This window comes from Leptonychotes weddellii, chromosome 7 (assembly GCF_054177405.1).
Source record: "Leptonychotes weddellii isolate Sample4059 chromosome 7, ASM5417740v2, whole genome shotgun sequence".
In the NCBI taxonomy this organism is placed as follows: Eukaryota; Metazoa; Chordata; class Mammalia; order Carnivora; family Phocidae; genus Leptonychotes; species Leptonychotes weddellii.
This window is the reverse complement of record NC_138375.1, coordinates 60491204-60514074: the sequence shown is the minus strand read 5'-3', so window position 1 is coordinate 60514074 and position 22871 is coordinate 60491204. Positions and strand designations below refer to the sequence as shown.

The 22871-nt window shown below is 46.8% G+C and overlaps 1 protein-coding gene across 6 annotated transcripts in view; it reads right to left on the bottom strand.

The window, feature by feature from the left end:
* The window catches only part of MCC (MCC regulator of Wnt signaling pathway), a 397697-nt gene that overhangs the window by 43739 nt on the left and 331087 nt on the right, over positions 1 to 22871 (bottom strand). For 4 of the 6 annotated variants that reach the window (XM_081826454.1, XM_081826456.1, XM_081826458.1 and 1 more), the window contains 5 exons: positions 11394 to 11483; positions 8093 to 8239; positions 7046 to 7135; positions 5605 to 5753; positions 652 to 792 (listed from right to left, as the gene is read on the bottom strand). In XM_081826454.1, the coding sequence (XP_081682580.1) occupies positions 652 to 792; positions 5605 to 5753; positions 7046 to 7135; positions 8093 to 8239; positions 11394 to 11483 (617 nt within the window). The remainder of the gene's footprint in view (positions 1 to 651; positions 793 to 5604; positions 5754 to 7045; positions 7136 to 8092; positions 8240 to 11393; positions 11484 to 22871) is intronic. The other 2 variants (XM_081826455.1, XM_081826459.1) reach the window with 1 other exon arrangement.

The window sequence follows — 22871 nt, the reverse complement described above, 5'->3', positions numbered from 1 at the left end:
ATGACCCGAGCCGAAGGCAGACGCTTAACGACTGAGCCACCCAGGCGCCCCCAGAATGTCCTAGATTTCTAACAATGTAAAATATATAGGACAATGAAAAAAGACTGGAAAGAGCAAATGGATATATAAATACGAAAATAAATGTTTTGAGTGATATTACTTGAAGAAAATAATATTTAAGTTGGGGGCGCCTGGGTGGCTCAGTTGTTAAGCATCTGCCTTCGGCTCAGGTCATGATCCCAGGGTCCTGGGATCGAGCCCCGCATCGGGCTCCCTGCTCGGCGGGAAGCCTGCTTCTCCCTCTCCCACTCCCCCTGCTTGTGTTCCCTCTCTCGCTGTCTCTCTCTCTGTGTCAAATAAATAAATAAAATCTTAAAAAAATATAAATATATAAAATAATATTTAAGTTGAACATGCTGGCAGAAACATCTCAATTTTCCTATACCATACTCATTACTCTTCTTTTCTTAATTGCCACAAGGTGCTAATGGATTTTCAGTATGTATCACATTGGTATTTGCTGGTCCAACCCCCTCCGTATGTGCTCTAAAAGCCTGGTTTCTACTTTGAGGCAGGTTACTGTGCATGCATTTCTAAGTTAACCCCGCCCCCCAACCTTGCACATGTGCACTCAGGGCCTGCACTTCCTACCTGTACTGCAGGGCCAGCCGCAGGGCCGTGGCATTGGACTCATACTTTCCCACCAGCATGCTCATCCTCTCAGCGTTGCTTTTGCATTCTTCCAGCGTTATGGTCAGGAGGTCATTTTGGGATTTGAGGTGCTCGATGCGGCTACAAAGGAAGAAAAATCTCTTTTCACGACTTCACATTAGGATTACAGTTCATTTGCCGATAGTTGAGCCATCTAATCTAGATCCAGGCCAGACACGCGTGTTAGGATGTGAGCTCGTCAGCGGTTTTAGCAAACGTAACTGACATGAATGATAAAGGAAGCAACCCTAAGTATGAGAATCACTAAATTCTGTGTGAACTGGAAATACACAGGCCCCCTGGTTACTTCCCACCCAGCCGGCAACACACCATGTGCCGGGTGCCGCGTGAGGTGCTGAGGATCCACCAGGGAAAGGAGCCAGCCACGTGACCTCAGGCCCTCAGGAGAGGTAGGACAGGTGCACTTCAATAAGCAACACTCCACGGGGACAAACAAGAAGCAGTGCCACAGTAATAGCTACTATTTGTTAAACCCCTGCTCAATAACCCTCCGTGGCCCTTTGAATTAAGTATGATTAGCCCCATTCTCAGAAGAGTAAGTAGAGGCACGGAAGGGTTAAGTGCCTTCAGGCAGTTTGACCTCAGATCCTGTGCTCTGAACCACTCACTACAGAGCAGAAGCAACAGATGAATCCGGGAGTAAGAAACTGTCCCTAAGGGCCTCTGAATGGGCGGCGGACAGGAACTGTGGATTGTGTCCCAAACCCCTTCCAGGCTGGACAGTCCCACGACTGCTGGCTGCAGGCAGGGACCTCACGCTTTATAGGACTCGGGACTCTAAATTCAGGTCAAATGAGTTTGTGGCAAAGTCAGAAAAGCATAAGCCTTCAGCTTCTCTGTTTTCTGCCCTGGGACAGAGGCCCTGGATGCAGTGATTCAATTCCCATGCACACACCCATTTATAGTACTCTGACCACCAAGTCTTAAAGACACAGGGGGTTTCACACATACACAATGCAAGGGACTCTTAAAATGGTAAGGGGCCTGCACGCCATTTGCCTTGAGGATCAATCTTAGGACCACGTATTTTAGAGCAGAATGTAGAGACACTCACCAACATGGGAGATGTCTGGTGAGCGTGTAATTAAAACCACCGTGAGGTTTTGGCAACTCCAAGCTTGATTCAATGTAAGGTGTTACAAGAACATACTTTTCTGTTCTTGTTGACATTAAGACTTCTTGAAACAGTCACCACTCTCTTCAACACTCAACTTGCTCCAGTTCGGTCCCCACTAAGTAGATGAAACTCTTTAGTCCGCTCACAGACCTCCTCGTGACCGATCCCATCTTAGAGGCCTTCTCAGGCAACACCCCACTAACAGGCTACTCCTTCCTTCTGAAAATGTTCTGTCTCACTTGGGGCATGATAGATCTCTACTGGTTTTCTTCCTGCCTTGAAGGTCATTTCTTCTGTCTCCTTTGTTGGCTCCTCATTCTCTATGAAATCTGTGGGGGTTGGCGTTGCCTCGGGACTCATGGCTGTCCTCCTCTATCAGCACTCCCCCTGCTCCCCGGTGTGATTTTATCCAGTCCCATGACTTTAACAGGCATTTACGTTCCTCTGGCTCTCAAATTTCTTTAGCCCAGACCTCTCTTCTGAGTGCCTATCTCATATCTCCAGCTGTTTCCTGATATTTCCAATGTGGATGTCACACCAGAACCTCAAATTTAACATTACCAAATGAGACTCTGGATTTTCCCCCAAACCTTGTCCTTCTCTATCTTCTCCATCTCAGTAAATGCTACCACCAACCACCCAGCAATACATGGGAGACACGTGAGAATCTTCTTTGAGACCGTCCCTTCCTCTTACATCCAGATCTAATCCAACTGCGGTTTCCACTGATTCTACCACCAAACACTCTGACCCCCACCTCCTCACATCACCTCCACCTTGGCCACATCGGGCCACTACACTCATTGCTGTTTCTACTCTTGCCCTCCTTCCATTCTTCACATCTGAGTCAGCTCTCAGAATTTAAACCAGATCTGCTCTTCTGCTGCATAAACCAACCAACCAAACAAAAAAACCAAACCCTTTAACGACTTCCAATGACACTTAGAATAAAGAGCAAACTTGGTCCCCGGCCTCAAACTTCATACCCACCACGCCCTGCCAACTCCACCACCTTACTGCGTGTGACTACTTCTTTTCATTCACTCCATTTCAGTTCCACTGGCCTTGGGGACAGTTCCCACTTCATGTCAACCTCCTTTTCCGCCTTAAGGTTGTCAATTGCTCCGTAAGACTCTCAGTTTGTCATATGGCTGCTTCCTTTTCCCCTTAAAATCGCAACTTAAAGCCACCTCTTCAGAGATGCCTTCCCTGGCTACCTATCTAAAATCAACGTCTCCTGGGCGCCTGGGTGGCTCAGATGGTTAGGCGTCTGCCTACGGCTCAGGTCATGATCCCAGAGTCCTGGGATCGAGTCCCGCATCGGGCTCTCTGCTCCTTGGGAGCCTGCTTCTCCCTCTGCCTCTCTCTCTCTCTGTCTCTCATGAATAAATAAATAAAATTTAAAAAAAATAAAATAAAATAAAATAAAATCAACGTCTCCTGGGGGCACCTGGGTGGTTCTGTCGGCTGAGCATCTGACTCTTGATCTGTGAGTTCAAGCTCCGCGTTGGGCTTCATGTTGGACGCGGAGCCCTACTTAATAATCACCACCCCCCCGCCCCTATGCCACCACAGTGCCCTGTTTACGGGGAGTTTTCTTATGATCTCTGTTTGCTTCTTGTATAGCTCCCCAAACAGAACAGAAGCTCCATGAGAGACAGGGACCTTGTCTGTCTTACTTTCCTTTGCATGACAAATAGCTGAGCACAGAGTACGTACTTAAAACAGATTTGTTAAGTCAGGAAACATTTCTGAGGAGGTATGACCCCCCACCCCACACACAATCAAAAAGCTAAGGGCTCTCATTTTGGGGGGTGTAACAAGGCCTCCAACTTTGAGGTAGGTAGTTTAATAACAGAGTCTAAGGTTATTCCCACATTCTAGTTATAGCTATGGCCATTGGGAAAACACTGGAGGGGAAGTCCAAGGGCAGGGGTAGAATTCCAGCTGGGCTATTTAACAGCTCTGGACTCCAAGCAAGTTGCTCAACATCGAAGCCTTTGTTTTCTCATTTGCAAAATGGGACTGTTCTGCCCTCCCAAGTTGAAGATTAAGTGGTCGTGAGAACCCTTTGTAAACTGTGAAACACCATAATAACGTGAGCTACAAGGACCAAATGCTTCCCCTTTCTTTGGCGTCTCCTAGGTGCGCAGAACGGAGGAGAAAGGAACCTCCCCCAAGTTCAACCACAAAGCAGGCTTGTTAAGTCCCAGAATCTGTGGAGAGGAGATCCTCACTCACAGAGGGCCCCTGAAGGCATCTGACTTCATTAAATTGCAAAGGGCATATCTGATTCAATTCTTAAGCACCCCCCAGCCTGGTACGGAGAGGACTGCTTCTTTACTGCTACAAGGTAATCATCGGGATTGTCACTCTCAAGTATTTTGGATTTAATAAGGAAACCATTTAATTTCCAGATTTGAAATGACCTAGATTGCTGCGTTTCCTTAGTCCTCAAGCACTATATTAAACAGCTTCAAATCAGGGAGGACTAATATGGTAATTCAATTTATTCAGGTTTGCCAGACACCAGGGGAACGGCATTCGGCAACTGTGGAGGGGGACCGGCATCCACATTTCTTCCTGGTGAGTTCACGAGCCTTTCAGATTCTGACTGTGCTCTCCCACTGAAGGCTGGTGGGTCAAGGCAGCCACACCACACTTGGATAGGATTCAGTAGTGCGCTCTGCCCCTGCAGGACCCATTCTGAGTCAGTGGTTTACCAGGACTTGGCCCTGGTCCTTCTTTGCTTTTTCAGCAACTCCCATCACCGGGATGACCTACAAGCCAGGCTTTGCCAAGAGGCATGAGTGCAAACTCTAACTACCTCTGTTATGAGATTTGGGAAGAATCCATAAAACTGGAAAAATTTTCTAAGTAGGACAGTTAGAGCTACTTAGAAAGTGATTCTAAGTAGGACTAAGTGGGATAGAACGTAGGGACGGAGGGTTGTGTACTTTTGCAAAGAACATAAGTAAAAATTAGGCAACCCTCCGGAGGAGCAGGGAGGGCTAGACCAGCATGCCTGGTCAATCCCAGAATGCCTCGATCAGACTGCCTTTGCTGGTTCCTGATAGCTCCAGGCGCCCCTAGGATGCTGACTCAACATTCCAGAGCTGTTCTCTGTGGTTCCTGGCAGCACAGGCCTGCATGCTTGGTAGCCGTCTTGTCTTTCTGACCTACTTGTCATTCAATACGAACAGCTCCCAGGACTTGCTACAAAATTTGCAAGGCCCGGTGCAAAATGAAAAGGTGGAGCCCTGCTTCATAAATTAAGAATTTATTTTTATTTTTTCAAGATTCTATTCATTTATTTGACACAGAGAGAGCATACAAGCAGAGGGAGAGGGAGAAGCAGGGTCCCTGCTGAGCAGGGAGTCCGACTCAGGGCTCGATCCCAGGACCCCGGGATCAGGACCCGAGCTGAAGGCAGATGCTTAGTCAACGGAGCCCCCCAGGTGCCCCAAGAAATTAAAACGGTGACAGCAGAGCAGTAAAGCCAAGTGTGAGATCCTTCCAAACATGAGGCTTGTGCACTTGAACACATAGGTCACACAACGCCCATGAAGCCAGCCCCGACTTCGGTAAGCGCTCTTCTGCTGAAGAAGAAGGTGGGAAGTCCCCGCCCACCAGGCTGACAGCATCTCCCTATGTCCCAGCTCCTAAGCCAACTTGAACTGATCTTTGAAAGGGAAAGGAGGGCAGCTCCCCACCCCCACAACACCGCAGTTCAAATACACAGGATTTCTCCTTACCTATTCAACCGTTCTGTTTCCACCTCAAACTCTCTAATTTTGCTTTCCGAGATGGCAGATCCGTGTGAGTAGAGTGTTTGGAAGATCTCCTGGATGTTGGAGCAGTCCTGAAGAGAGTGGGCCAGGTGTTCCGCCACACTGCTGGATACCTGCACAGGTAAGCACGAATCCCGCTCTAGACAGTGGTCGCTTTAGGGACCGGTCCTCAGACAGGACTTTGCATGCGGAAGAATCTACAGCCAATATTCCTCGACAGTCAGGCACCAGAAGATGGTGACCCTGATTTTTCTCAGTCTGTATAATAGGATTCTATGATCAAAAGCTAACTACTGTGAAAATAGTACATGAACAGGATCAAAACACAGCTGTATCCTCCAGGCATGTGTTGCTGGGCAGCAGACCTGGGGGAGCATGCCTCTTTAGAATTCCTCAATTTCTGGATATTGAACAGAGTCTGGACTCCCTTCCCCTTCCTGAGCCCCCTGTGCCCCCGTCCCCCAGGCCCTCGTCTCTGGTTGCTGCAGCCAAAGAGAGCAGCCGGCTCCTTTATTTTCACAGTTTGGCTTTGGCACCGAATCTGGATGCAGGCAATTTTTCTCAGCACATAATTCTAAATTAGGGCTTTAAAAGTACTGTTCAAGCTTTCCCCACCCCTGGGGATCAAATAGCTGGCTCTCTCAGCCTCATCGTCAATCCTAAAAAAATATTCCTTAGGGAACTAAAATGACTCCATCAGCTCTTACAGCCCCAAGGGGTTTGTAGGCTCCCCAGATGAAAACCCTGGTACTAAGCGAGAAGGTTCTGGTCTCTCCCAGCATTGGGCTACGCTTCAAAGGCAGCATTCATCCTCACTGGAGAGCACGTTCCCTTTTAAGAGGCATGTGAGAAAGGTAAAATTCTTTCAGAGCTCCCTGACCCGCTCGGTCTCGGGGGTAGCAGGGTGATACAGAGCAGGTACTTTAAGACTTTCATCTCCATCACCAGTAACTAGACCTAAATCATTTCTTTCGGACAGTTTGCAGGTAGAGAAAGAGAGAAACTCCCTTATAGCTGAAGAAGTAATTCTCTGATGAGGAAACCACTGTACCCTTTAATCTGATCCTCTGGAAGGAAATGGGGTATGACTTGTTTTATTTTTTTATTTTTTTTTTTATTTGAGAGAGAGAGAATGAGAGACAGAGAGCATGAGAGGGAGGAGGGTCAGAAGGAGAAGCAGACTCCCTGCTGAGCAGGGAGCCCGATGCGGGACTCGATCCCGGGACTCCAGGATCATGACCTGAGCCGAAGGCAGTCGCTTAACCAACTGAGCCACCCAGGCGCCCATGACTTGTTTTATAATTAACTTGTTTACAGGAGGTGAACTTGGGAAGTTCTGTCACCTACGATCGGCCATCTGTGTAGCCCTACTGGGCACTCTGTCTTGCATCTCACGAACACTCACCCCGATGCTACTGATTTCTGATCCCAGGACTGGCCGATCCGATGACGAAGACTCGGACCTGGTCTTCGATAGCTTCACCCTCTCAGCAATCTAGAAAAACAAAAAATTATCGAAAAATGACACATCACTGTCCAGATAAACCGTCGAAGACTGTGCTCATACAGGGCTACTGTTTAGTCATGGCGACTAAACCGATTCGTCAATTTCCTAAAAATAACTCACTCATCCAATTTTTCCACCATCTGCTTCACCCAGGGTTTTCCAACCTCAGCACTCGTGACATCTTGGGTTGGATGTTCTTTGTTGTAGAGGGCTATTCTGTGCCCTGTGGGATTGTTTGCAGCACCCCTGGCTTCTAGCCGCAAGATGCCACTAGCACTCTAGCGGTGACCATCAGGACTGTCTCCAGACGTTGCCCAATATCCCTTGGGGGAGGACAGAATCACTTCTAGTTGAGAAACAATGGTTTGACCCCACTTATTCAACTTGATGGTTGAGAACCCGCCCCCCTGCAGAGACCGGCAGCCCACCAGGGAAGAGCGTGTGTGTCATTGTTACAGTCCCTCTGGGGCAGACTCAGCATATGTGCAGGGGTGGGGCCGCTCCTCTAACTGCCTTGGCCTGTCCAGCAGAATCTATTTTTCTGCAGCCAGGGCTGTTGGTCCTATGAGAAGGGCGATCACTGGTCCATTACTCAGGGTCCCCTCCTGGGCTGAATCTCAGTCCCCCAGAGGAACTATCCATCCACCCCTTACTACGGTAGAACCTGACAAAACATCTCACTTTCCACAACGACTGGTCAGCTGTGACCTGCTCCCGCTGGCTGATTAAGGAGAGTTGGCATCCAGGTCACAGCCAAGACAGACAAAACTACCAGCGGGCTATCTCTCCCTGCAGCCCCAGCGTAGGAGGCCTGTGAGAGACCCGAGGGAAGCTCCTCGGCGCCCTGTGAGCTCATCCCAGGCCTGCAGAGTGGCCAAGCTTGGTAGAGCCTGGTGCGGATTCCAGGTAAAAGAGCAGGCTTCCTGCCCGTCCCCGGGCGCTCACCTTGGCAATGGGAATGTCATTGCTGCTGCTGCTTGTGCTCAGCTCCCCGGTGCTGGGGTTAACTGGGCGGTTGGCAGAAGTGAGGCGGCCAGGGCTGGAGGGCCCCGTGGCCTGCACGCTCTGTAGTCGCGTTTGAAGCTCTCGAACCTGAAATAATAATGCAAACTTTAGACACAGTTGGTGGCTTCCCTGGCCAAGGAGCAAAGTAGCCAGATGGCTGGGTTTTCATTTCCATGAAGAGATTAGCTTCACTGAAAACCTAACTAAAGCTAACTTGGTTGAGTCCACATAAAAGTTTGTTGTATTCTTAACTAGACCTGCCACTGGCTGGCCATCATCTGTTTTTCACAGGTATGATCTAAAAATGTTTTCTAAGGCTTTGAAGGCTTCCAGCAGAGGGGGAAGGACCATCTTTAAGGAATGTTTGTTCATTCTGCCTCATGGGCCTGAACGTCTTGGGCACTGCAGATGGAGAACCCAGGATGAAATCGCCACTCGCCTGGAACTCAAAGCTCAGAGGAAGAGAGAACAAATCATTTCAATGCAAGCGCACATTAATGCTGTAAATATCCACCTAAGGTGCTGTAGGAAGCTGAAAAGGGGAAGAATGTACCTCCATCTCAAGTCGACAGGGAAGGAGGGGACGGTGCTTGAACAGAGTCTTGGAAGCGACCAGATTGCAATGGACAAGATGAGGAGGGGCCGGCTCTGATGGGGGTGCTGAGCAAGCTGGGGGTGGGGGAACATCTTGCATGAGGGCACAGGCATCAGGGTGACACTGTACTGGGAGAACTGCACGGTGTGGAAGAGCCGAAGGCACTAGCAAGGAGGAGAGGCCAATGGCAAGACACAGACGCACCTGCAGCTTCCCCCCAAGAGACTTGAAGATGGGATTATCCATGGGACAGCGGGAAGGAATATCTACAGAGTCTTTCTGCATAAAAGAGAAACCCGGGGTCCTCTGAATTACATTTAGAACACACATTTACCTGCACAGAACTTAAATGTGCAGACTCTCTTCTCTATAGTTATGGCTCAGTGATTTCCAAAGTGAGAAGTGTTCCAAGGAAGTGAAAATAATTGAGAGAAATTGGTCTGATGACTTGGATCACAGTTTTGTCATCAAGTACGATGTCTACCTTGAAGGGCAAACTGACTATAGCACCCATGGGTCCCTACAAATGGGCACCAGGTCCTGCTGGGAAGAATTAGCACCGGGACATCTAAGTCAGGGCTTTCCAAACTTGTCAGTGCACCAGAATGTCCAGGAGGCTTGCTAAAGAGCCTAGGGTCCCATCCCCAGGGATTCTGATTTGGTAGGTGGAATGTGCATATCTGATAGGCTCCCAGGATCTGCAGATGCTCCCAGTTGGGGGCTCACACCCCGAGTCCTAAGGGACTCCTGGGGCCACACAGCACTTTAGTCCCAGAGACAGGAGGAATGCAACCACATCCTTGAAACCAAACCCTCCTCCAAAAGCAACTGGAAAGCTTTTCATATTAAATATCTTGGATGTCTCCATCCTGCTAAATTGGGAACCAAAAGTAATTGAAATTTCAATAATTCATCAACATATTAGAAGCCAAAATAGGAAAATTCCCTCAGAGCGAATTGCATTCAATGGTGTAACAGCTAAAAAGTGCCTCACGCTCTGCTGCAGCTTCCAGTAACAGGGGGTTGATGGAAACACGGGTCGTCCTCATAGCACACCAGAAACAGGGCAGACCTCAAAATAGTTTAAAGACTAGAAAAACACATGCTTGTTAAAGCCAAAGGGTATTGCTGGTGAGAGCTGACAGGGCTTATTCTGGACTGGTCCCCAACAAACCAAGAAGAGGTATAGTGCTGATGCCTTGTTAGGGCTGCATGGCAAAGAGAGGGCCTGCTTTCCCATCAAGCTGCTTCCTGGCACCCGGGAAACCTCCCTGACGGAGACCAGGGATTTCCACTGCTACTGCTATCAAAGTCTGATGAGGTCCTGAATAACTGACAATGTTAACACCATTCCAAAATCTAAAGAGTATCCGAATCATTCACAGAATAATCCGTGGTCGGTTCCTACAATGCCAAGTGGCCTACTCACCTTACATTAAAATATATAAATAAATTGTCTTGGGCAATTTACTAAAAGTGCGTTAAAATTACCCATGTTATTGAGAAAAAGTTTCTTCTTCTAATCACTCAAGTAAAACATGTCCACTGTGGAAAATTTAGATGGCACTGAAAAATAAAAACAGAGAAGGTACCTAATATTCTTTCTTCCTATCTCTCCATGGCTTGTTTGTGCACAGGCATGCATGCTTAAAATGATTTCTAAATCTAAATATCCATTTTCGTTTAAAAAGCGTTAGACCTGGAGAATGCCTTTGAAAACTACAGAATGATAAACAGGTTTATTTTTGGTGTACGCTTTATCATTTAATGGTAATTGTTAGGCAGTGAAAAAAATCCAGCTGAAGGGAGTGGAGTGAGCTTGTCATGAAGATAGACAGCCAGCTGGATTAAATAGCCTTCTCTCTTTTCTTGATTTGGAGGTGGGGGGGGTCTTAATTAATTTAAATGAATAAATGCACAGAAATGAAGGCTACAGCCAATTTGCTGATTCAGCTTAGGTGAAGCCTGGGAGAGGGGAGAGACACAGCTGTGATTGTCTTCATTCCTATTCTTACCCACTCTAGCAGGTTGCATCATGCCCTTCACTGCCCCCCTCCCCCAAAAGACAGCTTCAAGTTCTAAACCCACAGTACCGGGGCGCCTGGGTGGCTCAGTCGTTAAGCATCTGCCTTCAGCTCAGGTCATGATCCCAGGGACCTGGGATCGAGCCCCACATCGGGCTCCCTGCTCCACGGGAAGCCTACTCTCTCTCTCACTCCCTCTGCTTGTGTTCCCACTCTCACTGTTTCTCTCACTGTCAAATAAACAAATAAAATCTTTAAAAAAAAAAATCCCCACAGTACCTGTGAATGTGACCTCATTTTGGAATATGGTCTTTGTAGATATGATTAAATTAAGACTCTCAGGATGAGATCATCCTGGATTTAGGGTGGGTCCTAAATCTAATGACTTGTATCCTTGTAAGAAAAAGGAGAGGGAAATTTAAGACACAGAGGTACATGAGGCACCTGGCTGGCTCAGTTGGTGGAGCATGTGACTCTTGATCTTGGGGTTGTGAGTTTGAGCTCCACATTGAGCGTAGAGATTACTTAAGGGAGGGGGGGAGAAAGACAGAGGCACAGAGAAAAAGGCCAAGTAAAAATGGAGGCTGAGATTGGCCTCAAGTCAAAGAACTGCGGGACCTACCAGAAGCTGGAAAGTCAAGAAAGGATTCTCCTCCAGAGCCCTTGGAGGAAGCGCAGCCCTGCCAACACCTTGACTGCGTGGACTCCAGAACTGTGAGAGAATAAATTTCTGTTGTTTTAAGCCACTGAGTTTGGGATAATTAAATAATATACCTGCATTCACTGAAAATATTAAAGAAAATACGTTTGTCTCTACAAAATATGTGGTTCGGAGTCAGGGGGTAGCCAGGAATCACAGCTACCCAAAACAAGGAATCAATACTTGTTGGAAGGTCATTCATCACCCTTTCCAGGCTTTCTCAATTGGAGTTCGGCAACAAAACACAGAACGTGATTTGAGTGGCCATTTTCTGATTTCTCTTGAAGTGAGCATGTAGCCAGTCCTCATCTAGATGCCCTGAAAAGAAGTCAACCTGCTGCAGGAGTGCCTGGGTGGCTCAGTCGGTTAAGTGTCCGACTCTCGATTTCGGCTGTTATGATCGCTGGTGGTGAGACTGAGCCCCATGTCGGGCTTCACACTGAGCCTGGAGCCTACTTATGATTCTATCCCTCTTCCTCTGCCGCTCCCCACCCTCACTCATGCGCACATGCTCTCTCTCTCAGGAAAAAAAAAAAAAAGGAGTCAATCTCTTGCATATATTGGAAACATGATAGAGTATGAAGGTAAAATTCTTGTTTTATAGGGGCTTGGAGTTGAGCCAAACACTGCAATGTGAATGCACTCTGAAAAGGGCTATCAACAGGAGCATCCAAGTCTAAAAGACACATTTTCCTCTGCCTTGCCACAGTGGGAAACACTGGGATTCAATCTTGGAGGTCATGTAGTTGTTCATCAAGCAAATAAAAAGGAAAAGGCAAACAGAGGCAGGGTGGAGCAGGCTGGGGAGGACTCTGAAAGGTTCAAGTAAGGAAATGACGTTAAAATGCCAGAACTCTGCATTTCTCATTTATAACTTAATGACTCTCAAAGGGAGTAAAGGGTCTTATAAAAAAGAAAATCATTTGAGGGGAGCCTGGGTGGCTCAGTTGGTTAAGTGTCTGCCTTCGGCTCAAGTCATGATCCCAGGGTCCTGTGATCGAGCCCCTCATCGGACTCCCTGCTCAGAGGGGAGCCTGCTTCTCCCCTGCCTGCTGCTCCCCCTGCTTGTGCTTGCGTGCTCTCTCTCACTCGCGCTCCCTATGTAAAAAAAAAAAAAAAAAAAAATCTTAAAAAAATCATTTGATTAGAAAAGAGAATGAACTGAAATGAGCAAGAAAAAGGGGGTGAGTCGAGAGAGATGATGAGGCTCCAACACAGCGAAATGGGAACAAAAATGGTAAAATACACCCTAGAGTAGCGTCGCCCAACGACTTCCGGGAACAGCGATGCTGTTCTACAGCTGCTCTGGCCTCACGTGGCTACTGAGAATTTGCAGTGTGCCTACTAGACCCAAAGAACTGAATTTTTAATTGTATTCTATTTTCGTCCACTTGAATTCAAATATAAATAGATGTGTGTAGCCAGTAGCTACTGTAATGGCCAGTGTGCAGTTCTGGAACTATTCAAGGAAGTTCAAACAAACACACACACACACAAACAACCCAAACTGGTAGCCGGGGTGATTCAGTGAATCAGGGCACTACTCGGCACAATGGGGAAAACGTAAGAAGGAGCAGACTTTCCAGAGAGAAATAAAGATGCTGAATTTGAGAAAACCATGGAGTATGTGAGTAAGGATATTCAGTCAGCAGTTAGAAATATAACCTAAGGGAAGGAGATCAGAACTGGGTATACCGTTTAAGAATTTCGTGTGTGGATAAGGCTGCCCAGGGAAGAGGCAAGGCACTAGGTGCAGGGGCGGGGGGGGTGGGGGGGTGGTGCGGGGCGGGGAGGAGAGCCCACACATAGCCAGGTGAACTGAAGGATCAATGGAGGACAGATGAGACCGTGATTTTGCTCCAGGAGAGAAGGGAAAAAGGTGAGGATAGGCAATAAGAAAGGTGAGTTTGCAGATGGGAGAGAGAGGATGGGTAACAGAACGGCCCACATCTGATGGTTTGTTTCTCTAAGAGGAAAGAGCTGAGGTCCTTTGCTAGGAGCGAGGGAGGGAATAGCAGATGTCAGAAACGAGGAAGGAAGCTGAATGAGGACCAAAGAAGAAAAAAAAAAAAAAAGCTTACACAGCAGCACTGAGAACTCAGCTGAGCTCTTTCATTCAAGACAGTAGACTGAGTAAATGCATTGTTCTCTTCAAACTCTGGAGACCTCATGAAAATAATAGTAAAGAATAAAAACCGGATTAAAATTGTAACAGTGAAAAGCACATGCTTAGGGCATTAGCAGAAAGATTTGGGCACATTCCGTAAACGCAAAGTGGAGGGAAGAGTATTGATGGAAGGAACAGAATGGAAAAGCCAAATTCTATCAAATACACAAGGGGAGGTGGCCTGTCTACCCTGGAGAAGGTTGGCAGGGCTTAGACTCAGCTTTGGCAGGTATATGAAGGATAAGAATGAGGAGGAGGCTGAAAACGGGAGGAATAAGGGTCTGGATACAGAACAAATGACAATTTCCAGCGCATGACAGCCTCAGCTAAAGTAAACAGGCACTCCTCCTGCTAAGGATGCATAGAAATGTTGCATAAAAGAGGAACAATGAGAAAGAAATTCATTGCCAAGGTTAAAGGAAAGGCAGTGAAATCTCCAGGTGCCAGAAATGAGGTGGGAAAGAAAGCTACAGAGGTTAGGAGGGAGGCGGTGCCGCAGCAGCCCTGGGAATGGAGAGCAGGGTGCAGTGTGTGGGGCCAGGAGGGCCAGAGAGGGCCCCTGAGAGGCGGTCTGTGCTCAGATCCTCCTCTGTAAGCCTGGAAACTTCCCGCCCCGCCCTTCTGTGACCCTCACACTAGCTGGCAGGAAGCCAGAAAGAAGCCCTAGAACTGTGCCCAGGGGTCAACCATAAGAAGCCAAAATCCCAGACCCAGGACACAGGGTGCTGAGTCCAAATCTATAGCTCTGTGTACTACAGGGCCCCCACTTAGAAATGAAGAGTTAAAACTGGTCTGGATTTCGCCAGCCGGTCACTGCCTCAGGGACTTAATTTGTAAATCACCCAGTATCATGGGGGGACAGGAGACCTAAAGCTCCCGTGACTGGAAGCTGCTGGACATGGGGGGACAGTTGCGCAACGGGGTCGATCACCCAGGAGAGGCAGCAATCTACAGGAGGAGAGGAAGCCACCCGAGAAGAAACGAAAATAAAGCAAACAGCAAACTATATCATAATCAGTGTAGGGCCCTCTGCAAGATAAAAAGATTAATTTCTTTTTTAAGTCTTTTATTTATTTAAGTAATCGCTACACCCAAAGTGGGGCTTAAACTCACGGCCCCAAGATCAAGAGTCGCAGGCTCTTCCGACTAAGCCAGCCAGGCGCCCCTAAAAGGAGTACTTTCTATAAAAAGTAAGGAATTAGGAAACAAAACCAGGCAGATATCATCAAACAAGAATAGGTAGACGAGAAAAACAAGCCAGTAGAAAATGTAGCCGATGACATAAAATCAATGTACTGGTTAAACTCTCAACTGGTTAAAACTGAAAACAGAATGAGTGACTTGGAACAGAGCACAGAAATTAATTCAGAACACAGCACAGGGAGCTAAAGAGATACAAAATATGCATGTGTCACTGAGACCACAAGTGACCCACCAAGGCCCCAACATACTTTTAAAGGAGTTCCAGAGGAAGAGAACACAGGAAAGGACGGAGAAACAGTATATCTGAAAAGAAAATAGAGGTGTCTTCCAGAAGTGGAGGTGGACCTGAGTCCTAACACTGAAGCGTCACCCTGGGTTCTAACCAGGTGCGGCAGTGTGGAGAGACGCCTGCAAGTTCTTTGATGTTCCCTCCATCAAGGGATGGAGTCCGAGTCCCCTCCCCTTGCCCGCGCCTGGCCTGAGGGACGGCTTCTAATGAACAGAATATAGCGGAAGCAGTACTACAGAGCTTCTGAGGCTAGGTTAGAAAAGGAGGATCCGCTTTGCCCGCTCCCTCTAGGGATGCTGGCTCTTATAAGCCGGCCACTCCACTGTGAGGAAGCCTGGGCCACCTGGAGAGGATGCTTGCAGGTGTATCTGACCAATAGTCCCTGCTATGGCCCCAGACGACAGCCAGCCTCACCCCATAGACCTACGAGTAAGGACGCCTTCAAGAGGACTCTGGCGCGGGCCACCATCTGACTGTAACCACATCTGAACCTAAGCGAGAACAGCCAATGCATGGTTCTGGGGAACCAAGGGGTTCCAGATAGGAATAAATCATTGTTTAAGGTCTTTAAGTTTGGGGTGGTTTGTTATGCCACTAGCGCTACTTGGAAAATGAGGATGCAAACATAACTGCATACGTAGCAACACTGTAAGGCAAACGTAGGGGGAAAAAGGAACAAAGAGATCATCTTAAAATTGGTGGCAGGCAGTGGAAAGTCTTGTCGTCGGGCACGGTCCGCGCGGCGGGGGACCCCACAGACTACGAGGTGGCCACGAGCGCGTCAGACCCGATGGGGTACACAGCAATCCGGACAGATCCAGAGTGCTGAGTGGGAGAAAGGAGTCTACAGCGCAAAAACATTTATGTAAATTAAAAACAAGACACAAAACACGGTGTATAAAGACATATGCAAGACGGGGAATGGGATATAAAAGGAGTAAATAAATTAAGCGAGGGACCTTTCACGGATCAGTGAGTGTGCTTTTAACAGAGGAATGTCATTAGCTTATCTCTCTGCCCTTGCAGGCCAAATAAAAGCCAACAAATGAAAGAAAGTAAATACAAAGATGAGAGATCAGGAGCCTACGAGATTATGGCAGCCAGACAGCGAGATGCTGGTGACAAAGAATCTGGAAATGGAGCTGCCAAAGACAAACATCCGGAGGGGCGGGCACAGGGTTTCCCAAGTGGGGGGGAAGTCCACCGAAAAAAGGGAGGCTAGGACAAGTGTAAGACGGGTCAGCTGCTGGACACTTCCATCTCCCAGGACAGCTCAGGGACGCAGACAAGACGACTGCGCAGTTGATGAAGTCATCTGTGAATGTGGTTCACAGACGGGTGACATGCAGGAATGAAAGGTGGCCGGGGAGTCCTGAGCAGGATTAGAAATACAGTCACCAGCCAGAGAAGGAGTCTGCTCGGCTTACGATGTGCAGCACTGTTCACTGGGCGGCTGTCATTTCAGGCAGTTAGGTGGTGATTCACAATTTCACTGTGTAATGGAGCTGGCTGAGGTGAGGGGGTTTCAGCCCTGCAAACGGGCAGAACCGCTGGGCTGCAAAGGCTCTCCTCAACGAGCTTTGGGCAGTTGGGCCCTTCTGCTTCTCGGAGAGCAGCCTCCTCCAAGTCCAGAGTTTGCTAAGAACCGCTCTCTTATTGGAGATTTTATAAGACTTTTCTTGGAACCCTCAGACAAATGAGGAATCAGAATTTATTTACAGAAAAGATACATTTGTTCCTATGAATCTCATTTATGCCGTGTTCCAGGAAAGTCGTATTTTTATTGGTCAGGGCAATTTCATGTAGGCTGAAATGGAAGAGGAAGGGGATTACAAAACAGAAGAGAAACAAACCCAACAGCATTTCCATTCTCTGAAGATCTGCTAGGTGCATTGTTTTCTCTTTTGTTCCACAGACCACTGAAGAACCTGGACCGAATTATCAAAATGGCCACATCAGGGAAGAGGTCAGAGTTTTGGCTGCCTTCCTGATTTCTTACCAGCTTTCCAACAAAGGGAGTCAGCTACTTTCTTGATGGCCATGAGTCTGCCTTTAAGCAGCCTGACCTGGAATTTCGAAGCAGGGGTTGGAGAAGAGAGGCCAGGGATGGAGAAGCAAACACCAGTGCCCACAACTGAAAAAGTTACCTCACAATTTCCATGGCACAAATGTGCAGGAAGCCCTTTTAGAGTCCCTGGAACAGTTTCCAAAGAGAACATGAAAAGAATCCTAGTTCTGCGGGTTCTCTGCCTTGGATCCCACACATCACCCCTCCTCAAACCACAGAGAGGAAGGGTGATAGGTTTTACCAGTGATGCTCTGTTGGGCTCAAATCAAGAGAAATACACATACAGGTCACTTGTTCTCTATGAAAAAACTCATTTTGCCTTCACTTAGTGTTGTCTTACCATGCTAGCAAGACTGGTCTGTAGAAGCCCAAGGAAATCTGGTGCCCATGTTACTGTAACTGAGGATGGTTTACTAACTTCTAGTCTGTGTGGAAGCAGGTGACAGAATGAGGAAAAGGGAGAAGAGGACCCAGGAAAAGCATCTGGACAACAGGACAATGAAAACTGCATCCCGTAGTAAGGTTACCAGGGCCCAAGTTTTGGCACCATTGTGGACTAGGACAAGATTATCAAACTTCTGTGGGTCTCCGTTTTCTCATCTCCAAGAAGGGTTTAATACTGGGCGCCTGGGTGGCTCAGGCGGTTAAGCGACTGCCTTCGGCTCAGGTCATGATCCTGGAGTCCCTGGATCGAGTCCCGCATCGGGCTTCCTGCTCGGCAGGGAGTCTGCTTCTCCCTCTGACCCTCCCCCTCTCTCATGTGCTCTCTCTCATTCTCTCTGTCTCAAATAAATAAATAAAATCTTTAAAAAAAAAATATGAAAACAGATTTTTAAAAATAAGCTGAAGATGCCTGGAGAGGCTCTTGGCCCACATCCAGTGGGTGACTGAAGGACACTTCCTTCCCTTTCCTGTCCCCGAGAACTTCCTGGGATCAAGATGAGCAAAAGTTTGCCAGGGTCCTGCACCCCAACCATTGATTCAGTGGCTCATGGAAGGGCCAGGGCACATATCCTCCAAAAGACTTTCCAATGATTCTGACACACACACTGAGAGCCACCGCAAGATGGAGGGGCAGACAGCCTGTTTCCCTGGCACTTTGATTCACGTCCAAGTCTATCTGGTGTAATGCTCAAACAAACCAGCTGAGTTAGGAACATTTTCTGCTCAACGAATCTCCATGTGCTCCTTCACGTTTCTCAGTGCCTCTGTGGTTAAGGAGGGGGCGTCTGTCCAGTTCTGGCCAACCGACAGTGAGTGGGGTGGGTCCCTTCAAGGGCTGTTTTAGGTGATGGGTGCCATCAGCCTGGCCCCCTGAGTGACCAGAGCTCTGTGCTCTGCTTTGTGCTCATATCCCCACATCTGTGCTGGACATGCAATGCAAGCAAGAAATAAGCTCTTCTGGTGTGTCATGCCGCAGAAATTTGGGGAGTTAATTTGTAATGGCTATATAACCTATCCTTATCCTGACTAACAGATCAGCCACACAAAAGAAGAGCCACCTGAGACCCCCCCCCCCCAAAATAGCAGTTGGAAGGAGAGCCCTGGAGCCAGACCCCACTCCTCTCAGCTCCCTCCTTCGTGGCCAGGTTAGGGATGGGAGTGTTAAAACAGGTGGTCTTTCTCTTTTTCTTTCCCTCTCTCTCCAAACCTTTCACAAATTTAAACTTAGCTAATACCAGCCATATCTTTTTCATACAAAGAAACTCCTAAGAAGAAATGCAACATGTAAGATATGACCAAAATTCCATCAAGGACAAAAGAGAAGACTGTGTATGACTACCAAGTTGTTAAAGCTGGGAGATGGGGATCACGGACCATAATCTACTTTTTGTTTAATTTGAAAATTAAGGAAAAGTATAAAGAAGAAACATATGCTTAACATTTCACAGCCTGGATTTAGCCTCTGTTAATATTTTGGCTTATTAGCTTTCTTTCTATGTCTATGTATATGTATTTCTACCTATTAAAAGTTATACAAAATAATACATTCATTTAAAAAATAAAATTAGGGGGCGCCTGGGTGGCTTAGTCAGTTAAGCATCTGCCTTCAGCTCAGTTCAGTTCTCTGCTTGGTGGGAAGTCTGCTTCTCCCTCTCCTTCTCCTCTGTGCTCTCTCTTTCTCTCTCAAATAAATAAAATCTTAAAAAAAATAAAATTAGAACACTGTGGAAAAGTTTGAGTACCCTTTGACCTACACTTCCAGGTACTTGCTTCCCCTCCTCACCATAACTATTATGAGATTGGTTTATACTGTTCTGGTCTATTTTAAATACATGCACACATAGCCAATGTAAATTTATACACATACAAATTCATAGTAAATATAAAGCACCATTTTGCAGCCCTGCATTTTCCATATCCAGACACTGTGGTCAAGAAAAGCATCATGGAGGGGGAGGCAGAGCGGAAAGAGCTCAGATGGGACTCAAAGCCAAGGAAGGCAAATCGGAGATGAATCTTTATTTAACCTACATAAGGTCACAACAATTTCACTTCCAGAAATATCTCCACTATTACTGTTTTTTAGTTAAAAATATCAAAGAGCTACTGACTTAGCATATAACAGGAGACAGTCAGACCAAGTAAATGGCTGCTTCAGAGACAGACCGTGCTCTGGAGGCAACAGTGTGACACTAGAAATCTCATTTCCCAGTAGAGGTGGGCAGCCTACTAGTAAATAGGTATTATAAACGAATGAATGACTGGAAAAAAGTACACAATAAAACACACAGTCAACTTAAAGGTGATTACTCTTTCTAATAGGCCCTTTGGCTTACTTTGGATTCTTCTTTCCAACTCCTTTAAACGTGACCCCCGATGAGACAAGCACCCTTGGACATAATAGCAGGTGCATGTGGATACTGAAGGTGGAACTGGTGTGTAGAACCAGTGGAATTTAGAACTAATGGCTCTAGGGGAGGACCTTGAGGTCATAGAAGAGGATGCTCTCTAAATGGCCCTGGTTGGTGAGTTGGTGGGACGCGTGCTTGACCTGTGTGTCACACACCTGGCTGAGCGGCACAGCCCTGGAGCCTTCCATCCTCCTGGATCTCTAGGAGAAGGACAGCGGCAGACACAGTGCAGCTCCAGCCCACCTGTCATGGCACAAACTTACAAGGAGCCTCCAGGATCTCAGCCTTATCTCCCTGAAGGAGAAGGGGCTGGAAATGGAGTTCAGCCACACGGCCCATAATGTAATAAATCATGCCGACATCGAGAAACCCCAATAAAAACTTATACTGAAGTTCGGGGGAACTTCCCTCGTTGGTGATGCTCTGAGTATTGCCCGAAAAGGCGGTAACACCACCCAGGGTTTTACCTGGAGAAGACATCAGGAACGTCTGCATTTGGAGCCCTTCCAGACCTGTGCCTCTTTATTTTGGCTGCTTCTGATTTTTTGCGATAATAAAACTATAATCATAAGTTAAAAAAAAAAAAAGTGGCCTAAAGGAATATATGACAGGACTGTTACTTTGAAAAGCCTCAGAGTTAATGGTCCTCAGAGAGCACAATGTGTGAAGGAAATTTCTCTCTTTTTACCTGTAATCCTCCTTTCACAGCTTCCGCTCCCTTCCTCCCCAAAGGCTACATTACCAGGAATTTGGGCTTACTTCCTGCTTAGTAGGACAAGGTGAGGGGGGAGGAAATGGGCACTGCAGCATTCTAGAAATTTACTCGTCCTTTTTCCTGGCCAAGGAGCCACATGGCAGCCATTTAAAAATCTGGAGCTGAGTCCTCATTTATATTTTAAAAGACTTTAGCTGAACTGGGGGATTCCATTTGAATTACATGGGTCCTATGAACACAGAACAATGAAATCCCTTCATAAATGTAACACCACATTTAGGAATCAAGAGTAATTGGTTTGGAAAAGACAGACATTTGTGTCTTCTTACCACTACTGGAAATACTGCCCCCTTCCCCTGCCCCAGCCAAGTCAATTAACTAACACTAAGGGTTTTTAAGACATTTGGAGGGAAAGCAGAAGAAGTAGAGAGGGAGAAATTTGAGATTAAGGTGACTTTTATTTAGTTCAAGACAGTATATCTTCTAGTCTCTTGAATTTACTGTGGTGATGACCAGAGACTCAAAGCAGAAGTCAGATCCCAAGGATGAAGGAAGTCCAGGAGAGGTTGATGAAATTCATTTCCCGACATGATGAAAATACCCAGGTGGGACGTAAGGTACAAAGAACAAACTCCTACCACCACCTTAGGCCATGAATTTGCAGAACTTTCTGAAGAATTTGTACAAAATCTCAGAAGGAACTCGTGTGGCCTAATTTTGATTCAAGTCTATGACTCAATGGGACACAGATTCATGAGCTTGTGGTCATAGTTTTACCGAAAATTTTACCAGACTATGCTTTACCAAACTATCTGAGGAAAGCACTGATCATTTTTGCTACACGGCAGTTGACCTAAACGACTAGGTCAAAGATGAAGGTAATGTGGAGAAGCTGGACCTACCATCCAAAGTTCCTCCTGTGGACTGCCCGGGCACCCTCTGTGCTCTATCCTCCCTACAACATTGTAACAACCTATTGACCGGCCTGTCTCCCCAACATCCTCCCAGCCAAGGACAGTGTCCTGTTTATCACTGCAACCTCTCTGCCCAGCACAGAGAAGATGGCCAGTCATGTTCATGAAATGAATAAATGAATGAAGAGCCGAGTGCTTCCTTTCTAGGGTAATTAATCCTACCTTGCCTAAATTAAGCCCAATTCTTTAAGTGTGAGGAAATGAGTGGTTATATTACAAAGCATGAAGAAATAAATGATTATCTCATTTAATAACGAGCTGGGACCAATAATAAAAATTGTCTGCCTGTTGTTCCTTAGTTACTGCTCTGCCAAGTAGCCCAATCTGTTAACTGACATTAAAGATCTAACTTAATTAAATCTTGAGCAAGGCTTAGAAAACCTACTGAGAGCACTTTGTTTAATTACAGGCAGGGGGCAAGCACCAATCCTATTGATCTGGTCAGTTCAAATTCTATACAGTGAATGTGGGCCATGAAAAAAAAAGTGGCCCCAGGTGCTTTTCAGGCAACTCTGACGAACTGTGAATTCAGACCTGCACTAAAGACAGCAAAGGCAAACAAGCCATGTATCATGTGGTATCACAGAGATGGAAATGAAACTACCTTAGTCATTCCACAGAGCTACACATCATGAAGAACAGAAGAAAATGAACCACAGAAGACAGATTCCTCAGGGAAATGAAATGTATTGGGTGGTGGTGGGTGGAAGTGACCCAACATTGAAAGTCTAGTAAACTGGCATTCAAAGGCAGCTAGCAAATTCTATGAGACCCACAATTAGTTTTGAAATACAGAGAAATAAATCATGGGTAGGTATGCACATTCCTGAGGACATCTCCAGTTGAGGAAGAGACACAAGTTCCTCAACATTTCATGATTTGGATGTAATGGAAATACAGATTATATAAAACCATATTAACTACAAAACTTAAAAGGTAATAAGAATAAAGGTTGTCTAAGTGCTTTATGAGTATGAACTGATTTTCCTGCCTTGGATACTATTCTTATTCCCACTCATGGCAGAGTCAAGTGAGCAGAGAGGTCAGTAACTTGCTCAAGGTTCACGGTGACTTGGTAGGTCAGGCTGTGACCCCAGGTACATCATAACAGTACCACCACATTATGCTG